Source organism: Lactuca serriola, chromosome 2 (assembly GCF_051521515.1).
Source record: "Lactuca serriola cultivar US96UC23 chromosome 2, Lser_US96UC23_V15, whole genome shotgun sequence".
In the NCBI taxonomy this organism is placed as follows: domain Eukaryota; kingdom Viridiplantae; phylum Streptophyta; class Magnoliopsida; order Asterales; family Asteraceae; genus Lactuca; species Lactuca serriola.
In genome coordinates, this window is record NC_136409.1 from 191,785,578 (window position 1) to 191,793,439 (window position 7,862).

At 34.2% G+C, this 7,862-nt stretch overlaps 1 protein-coding gene across 1 annotated transcript; it reads right to left on the reverse strand.

Moving 5' to 3' along the window:
- Nucleotides 1–3,083: 3,083 nt before the first annotated feature.
- Nucleotides 3,084–6,377, reverse strand: LOC145087890 (serine carboxypeptidase-like 51). Its single transcript, XM_079025993.1, has 13 exons — nt 6,045–6,377; nt 5,827–5,921; nt 5,639–5,746; nt 5,315–5,555; nt 5,170–5,213; nt 5,006–5,073; nt 4,793–4,898; nt 4,502–4,704; nt 4,369–4,438; nt 4,244–4,294; nt 3,983–4,035; nt 3,567–3,699; nt 3,084–3,276 (listed from the first exon to the last, which is right to left on the reverse strand). Exons 1-13 carry the CDS (start codon nt 6,262–6,264, stop codon nt 3,205–3,207), a joined length of 1,464 nt encoding a protein of 487 aa, XP_078882119.1. The 5' UTR covers nt 6,265–6,377; the 3' UTR covers nt 3,084–3,204.
- Between the last annotated feature and the right edge of the window lie 1,485 nt (nt 6,378–7,862).

Sequence of the window (7,862 nt, forward strand, 5' to 3'; positions counted from 1 at the left end):
ATTAAAACTATACTTTCTTTTGATATTATACTTTATGTTTCATTTTTGATGTGCTTGTATTGATGTATATATGTATGCAGGAAGATAAAAAATGAAAATTATAAAAACCGGGTAGACCCAACGGTCAAACCAGGAATTGGTCACCAGATCGGTTCAACAAAAAAACTCATTTTTAAAACATCGATGATTTCTCAGCTATCTTAAAGTTAACATAGTCCAAATTTGAAAGTTAAGATTTTTATTAAATAAATCCGATTTTTTAAGTGGTTGGAACATGATAGTTGGACCATGTTTTCTTGTGAACCACCCAATTGTCGATGATTCATATACAGACAATTTTTGGGGTTGAAAAAACCAGTAAGACGAACCGTTCAGATTTAACCGATCAAAATAGCCGATGCGGTCCGATTTGGTTTTCAAAATCGTGATTACAAAAATAAATTCTTGGTATGTGTTTTAGTTATAAATAATTTTTTACTTTACATTATAAATGATCCATTTTATAAGTTATATCCGTGAAAACCTAATGGTGACATAGTTATACCAGACTGATATCGGTGACATAGTAACATTGAAAGTATTGTGCATTTAGCTGTCGTGTACCTTCATTTATATGAATCACTCTGCTAACTCTCGTTCCCGCTCCTTTAAATTCAAACCACCGACTTCTAGAGGAGTATTGATGACAAGTAAAACAATTTCCTTTTCATTCTTTTTCAGAGTAACTAATCATAGTTTATGCATGATAATACGATTAGAAAATACAATTATTCATTTGGATGTGCTCACGACTCCATTTTTGGAAATAGAAATCAAAGAGGGGGTGTGGTGCTGTGGGAATGAAAAAGCTTCGGGTCCGGATGGCTTTACCTTAAAATTCTTGAAGCATTATTGGGAGTTGATTAAAAAGATGTTATTATGTTTATTAAAAATTTCGAGCACTCTGGTATGTTGGATAGAGGATGTAACTCCTCATTTATCTCTTTAATCCCCATAAAATTATGATCCGCTTACATTGAAAGACTATAGACCGGTTAATCTTGTTGATTGTGTATACAAAGTGCTTTCTAAAGTTCTTGCGACTCGTCTTAAGAAAGTGCATGATAAGTTCATTAGTCCGGAGCAAACAACTTATCTCGGAGGAAGGAGTATTTTAGATGACCCGCTTTTACTTAACGAAATATTCTCTTGGGCAAAGAAAGTGAAAAAAGAACATTGATCTTTAAAATTTCCTTTTATAAATCCTCTGAATCTATGAGTTGGGACTTCTTAGACTCTATTATAGAGCAAATGGAGTTTGGGTGGAGGTGATGTAGATGGATTATGGGTTATCTTTCCTCTAGTGGAGCCTATGTTTTAGTCAATGGATCACCTACCTGAAATTTGATATCAAAAGGGGAGTTAGATGCCCTATTATCACCTTTTCTTTATATCATTTCCATGGTAAGGCTTCATGGTTCCATGGAGGCGGTTATGATCTTTGTTATTTCCGGGGTTTATCTCTTCTTCATAATGACGTTTTTTTTTATCTCATCTCATGTATGTCGATGATGTAACTTTTATTTGTGAATGATCGAAATTTAATATTATTAATCTTCATAGATTGCTATGTTGTTTTCATCTTGCCTTGGGTTTGAAGGTTAATTTACATAAAAGCAAGGTATATGGAGCTGGTGTTGATATTTTGGAAGTTGAGAGACTCGCTAGTATTTTAAAATGTGAGCCCTCCTCGTTTCTTTTTATTTATTTTGGGCTGCCAGTTGGAGCTAATATGAGACTTGCCAAGAACTTTCTCCGGTTGTACATAAATTTAAGGCAAAGTTACCTAAATGGAAAGCGAGAACTTTGTATTTCGGTGGCCTCTTAATTCTTGTAAACTCGGTTCTTAATAGCCTTCCAATTTTTTTTTATTTTTTTAATTTTTCTCTCTGTCGGGCTTCTAGGAAGGTTATTAATCTTCTTGAAGGGATTAGAAGGCGGTTTTTGTGGGGAGGTGGTGTACATAAAAAGAAGATCAATTGGGTTGCTTGGGAAGTGGTCACAAAACCGAAGGATAAGGGTGGTGTAAGAGTGGGATGTTTCGAATCTTATAACTTGGTTCTTCTTGTCAAGTCGTGGTGGAGATTAATAAAAGGGTATGACTCTTTTTTGTTCTCTTGTATTAAATCTATTCATAATTTGAAATTGATAGATAGGTATCCGTTGGCACGTGGTTAAGCATATCTCAAATTGATTTGGAGGTGGGTGATAGGGATTTCGTTGCTCGACCTGTTTAAAAGGGTGGATGTTATGGGTGACAAAACTCATTTTTGGAAACATGCTTGGTGTGGTGATGTATTCTTGAAGGAACTATGTATGAATTTATATGCCTTGGAGACAAACAAAAATTGTTTAATTATGGATCGTATGAACATTGGGCAAATTTTAGTAACAAGTGGAGTTACAGCTGTTCTAGACAGCTTAGAAGAGGGAGAGAAAGTTAACAACTTTTGGACAGATGGTTGTGGAATGACAATGGGGAAGGCACATTCTCGGTTAGAGACCTTAAGCATTTGATTGTTGATGGGGATAGCAGGAATTGTAACATGTTTACATGGATCAACTGAATTCCACTAAAGATTAATTACTTCGTCTGGCATGTGGATATGGAAAATGGTCATCAGTTCTTTATCATCCGCCTTCTTCGTGTGATGATCTTAAGGAGATGCTCAATGTGAGTGATGGCAGCAAGAAGATGCAAAAATTGAGGCTTTCTCTCGTGTATACCGCTATATGGATGATATTAGGGCCGTCCCAAACATATTTTGGGCCCAAGGCGACAAAATAAAATGGGCCCTTAAAAAACACAAATGTCATCTGGGACGAGCCTGGATGATATGGAAGGAATGGAACAAGGGCGGATCTTTATTAGGGTTAGGGGGGGCTGTGGCCCCCCCTGATTTTTTTTTATCACAATTAGTCCCTATACTTTAATTTTATACATATTATGCCCAAAAATATAAAAGCATGCATTTTTTCTTCTTCCAAAAATGATATTTTCATGTGCATTTGACTGTGCCTTAACTATGTGGACATAGACCATATTGCAGTAATTAATCATGAACATCACGAATTTGTTATATAAAGTTCAAGATTAATATATTATGAAATTCTCCTATTATTCAATGTCATTCTTTGTTTCCTCCTAAGATCTTTCGTTATTTATTAGGTTGTTGCAGGAGACTGAGTGATTCTACCCACCATGTCCAATGCGACACATGGCTGATCTAAAGGCACCTGAAAATCACAATAATCCACAAGATTTAATATATATGTATACAGCTTTAAAGAAATATTAGTGCTAATATAAACTCACATATATAAAAAAAAAGGTTTTACAAACAATGTATTCATAACGTTTTAGAGTATTATACTTTATAGAATGTAAACTTGTACTGTGAAATTTTGGCCGAAAATTATTATCTTTGGACTTCAATAAGTTCTTGCATAGAGTTCACGAGTAATGACATGTATTTTTTGCCTATGAAAATTGAAAGGGGGTATTGGTGTAGAAGTGTAAAACTTACAAAATGGCCAGCTTTAAGAATCCAATAGAAGTATAAATTCTTGTAAGACTTGGTGAATCCTTTAGTAATTTTGTCACCTCCACAATACAATGGAGTTCTATCCAGGCTCAAAAATTTCTTTAACCCGTCCCACCTGATTTTGTCACAAACAAATCATACAAGGGCAACAAGGTAAAATCACAATAATCAAATTTGCATCTATCAATATTTTCCTTACATATATGTCTTTATCAGTAGTTTGAACTTTTGTGTGACACTTGCTCTTTTAACCATATTCAGGAACAAAAAGAGGATTCGATCGAGTCTTCTTTTGTGAAGATAAAAAATGGTATTCTTGACTTTTAATTAATGATTAAATGTTTTTGTTATACATGTAAGTTTAACTATAAGAAGACTAAAAAGAGAAGTGAATTTACTTGAGCTTCTCAACCCATGCTTCAGTTCCCTTGTTTGAACATATGAGATCAAGCTAAAAATCAACAAACCAGATCAATTTATAACAATCACAATTTCACCACTTGTACCAATGATTGTGCTTATGCATTGCATGGTTGTACAATGTACAATCATGCATTAATGATGATTATTATATATATATATATATATATATATATATATATATATATATATATATATATATATATATATATATATATATATATATATATATATCTTACTTGACCACTATATACAGTTACGTTGACTCCTGCTTTCAAAAGTTCATCCACCTATATAAATGATAATAAGTGAAAATTACTGAAACCTCATCTCAATTTAATAATCTTAATCCTTAAAAACTCACCTCTTTAATCCTGGGTCTCATGAAATCACCTTCAAAATACTCAAAAACAGGATCTGCCTGACCTCCCCATCTGTCACAACAAAATTTAGATCGAAAAGTTTTTTTCACAAAAAAATGAAAACTGAAAACTCACTTCACATTTTTCGGGATGATTTTTAATTTCTTTTTAATGACACCATTCATTAAAGTGTCAAGATCACCATCTCCGCCTGCAGAAACCCTCAAAGAATCAAGATATCTTGAGTATTTATTGGTCGCCATTTTTCTTGATGATCCGGCTGTTGCTGTCGTTGACACGTTGTTCTCCACAGAATCCAACAAGAAGTTGTAGAAATCCTATCAAATTAACAATTTTTTATTTTTTATTTTGATTCTATCTATAATTACGAAATAAAGAAAGAAAAAAGAAGGAAAAGGATCATACAACATCGTTACTGCTGGACATGATCACATGTTCAAGATCACTCCATGTTTTAGTTGCCTCTTTCAGTTGCCCATTTGCTATTTGCTTCTTTATTGTTTCAACTAGACTGTTAATTCCCTGAAAAGGGTTTGTCAGATCAAAAAATCTACTCCAATCGATCATCTACTTAAAAACACACACAACACCAAGATTCACACAGTTGCACAAATGAACCTCTTTGATTTCTTGTAGCCACTGTTGTTGATCCTTGAAACATCTCTGAGAAGAGGAGCCCATGAATCCTAAGAATTTCAATAGCAAAAGTTCGATTTTGAGAAAGAAAGTCAAATTTTTGTTAGATTAATTTGATATTGATACCATGTATCGACTTTACTCACCACAAAATCTACCGGTGAAATCCAAGTATCTCCCAATGCAATTCCTACATTCCCACATGAATAATGTCAATTTGATTTGTGTTTTGTTTGAATGGAATTAGTTACCACTTTGAAGATTGATCAGAATTAATTAATATATGTATACCTCCAAGAATGAGCTTTAACTTCCCAGCTTTAATCGCTTTGAGAGCTGATAATCCAAGAGTGACTGCATATTTTCCTCCATAAGACTCTGCCACAATATAAAGAGGGCTTTTTTGTAAGCTCTTATTTTTATTAAAAAGTTTAATCAACAATTTAGTTAAATCACGCCCAGCTTCTTCATCGGTTTTCACAAATAACTCTTTATCCTCCACGAAACTGTATCCACTCCCAACTGGATTATCCTAAATTCCCACAAATTTATTAAAAAACGGAAATGAAATTCAAGAAAAAAAATAAGTGGTATTTTTTATAAAAAGTTTCATACCACAAATAAAAGATCTGCCTTTCTGAGCCACGTGGAGTTTCTATGTTTCAAGGAAGTGTCCAATGGCCCTATCTCTTGAAAGTTTCCAATTCCAACTCCAGAAGAACCCTGCATTTCAATGGTAAAACATCTCCAAACCGAAAAATAAATAATTTTTTATTAAATTAAATCAAAATACAAGCACTTACAGGTCCACCTTGTAACCAAAGAACAATGGGCCATGGTTTGTTTGGATGATGAGTTCTATATGGACTTTTGTAGTACCACCAGAACATGTGGGCTCCTGTTTTTTCAAACAAGAATTTTAAACTCAAGAATCCGAAAAAAAATCCAATCTTGAAAATGTAGAAAGGCAGATTCTCATAAACGTAATATAAAATTATAGAAAAAGATGGCTGAATCTTACTGGGTCTGACTTGAACATACCCCCACTTTTCTGATCCATCTTGGGTGCCTGCAGCAATGGCCAATCCTCCATGAAAATGTGGAAGAACTAGAAGAACGCATACTGCTGTAATAAGAAGTAGAGAAACAAAATTGGGTTTGCTCATTTTGAAGAAATGATTAAAAACTGAAAATGATTTTGCTGATTTGGGAGAAGAATAAGTGGAAGCATTTATATGCATGGGAAACGGAATTATTGATAAAGAGGGGGCGTGGTTTTCTAGGGTTTAAACAGAATGGACAAAAAAAAGTGGGATGATTTCTTGACTTGCTGACAACAAGGTAAACTGCAAATTTGACTTCATAAGTAAATTCCAAAATCCATAACCAGCTTACTTAAAATAACAGATAAAGGCCATGCTGGGGATGCACATATATCAGCTAGGTTCCAGAACTTTCCATGTGATGATGTGACAGATACCGGCCCATCTTTCAAAATATGAAAAATGTGTTTCACTCATATGGAACGGAGGGGTGATTTGCATGACCTCTATGCATTACATCATATACCCAAATATTTGTTGATACCATGATTTTGAAGAATATAGAAACTTTTAAAATGCCATCCAAGTGTTAAAGTGAATGTCACTTATACCAAAATGAATGTGAACACCCAAGAAAATTGTGCTGAATACCATAAATGAATTGAAAAGAATAAGAACATGTTTTGTTGAGAAAATAAATGAAAGAATGTGAAGACCCAAAAAAATTGTTAATACCATAAATGAATTGAAAAGAATAAGAACAAATTTTGTTGAGAAGAATATATGAATTAGGCCATGGGCCATGGGGTATACATGGCATGGAGCTCTCATGGTGATGAGCTTGAGGAGGGCAACCCATGGGCGGCTCAATCATTTTGGGGATCTAAGCGACCAAAAATATGGAGACATTTGGATTTTGCTATACTTAACATTATAAACCCTCATTCTTTGTCCAGAATACTACTGGAAGTAATGGATTAATGGAAATACTTGTTGTTGCTTGATAACCTTGACTCATTGACTGCTTCCTTGAGTTCGCTTCAACCTAAATCTGGAAATTCCAAAGGCAAAATCCATACATGAGTATTCAAAACTTAACAATTGAAAATGTGTATTTTGTAATCAATGGATAATTGAAAATAATTAACCCTAATAAATAAAGAAAAATTGGGAAAGAAATGAAACGCATACTGTTTAGCATTGAGGATTTGAACAATTGATAATCGAGATATAAGAATAGAAGATAAATGCAATGTTTCAGTTTTCAAGATCACACTGATATGTCGCATGCGTTTTGTCTTCAAGAACCAAAATCGGTCACTCTGATGTAGCCTATCGAACAATCGGTAATTGAATAATTGAGATTTGAGATATATTAATATCGAGTTAAGTTTGGAGAATATGTGACGCTTTAGAATTGGGGGGCCTGAGCCCAAGCTTAGAAAAATAGAAGGTTGAGCCGCCCTTGGGGCGGACACAGACATAGTAGGTGTCCCGGGGTGACATGAGCAACCTCTTGAATTTTACCCTCAAATGAAAATTTTCGTGTAAAATCGTTAAAATCCATCACAAATCCGTCACGAATCCGTTGGAAATCCGTCACAAAGTCCTAATAAGTGTAAATTTGTCGGTGAAACGCTTTTCGTGACAATTTTTTTTGACAGAAACTAGCATTGATACTGAGGGTTTTTTTTTTTTTTTTCTCTTTCTAGTAATGTAACCCTTAGAAAAATTGTGCAACCATGATATTTCCTTCGGTGCCCGCCACTAGGGCAACCACCGTGTACACCATCCTG

What these genes read in the sequence shown, in the direction of transcription:
- LOC145087890 (XM_079025993.1), bottom strand. Translation starts at nt 6,264, where the DNA reads ATGCATATAAATGCTTCCACTTATTCTTCTCCCAAATCAGCAAAATCA. An exon ending in GTATGTTCAAGTCAGACCCA is followed by an intron (nt 5,922 to 6,044) that starts GTAAGATTCAGC and finishes TTGAAAAAACAG; the next exon opens with GAGCCCACATGTTCTGGTGG. An exon ending in TTCTTAAAGCTGGCCATTTT is followed by an intron (nt 3,277 to 3,566) that starts GTAAGTTTTACA and finishes TGTGATTTTCAG; the next exon opens with GTGCCTTTAGATCAGCCATG.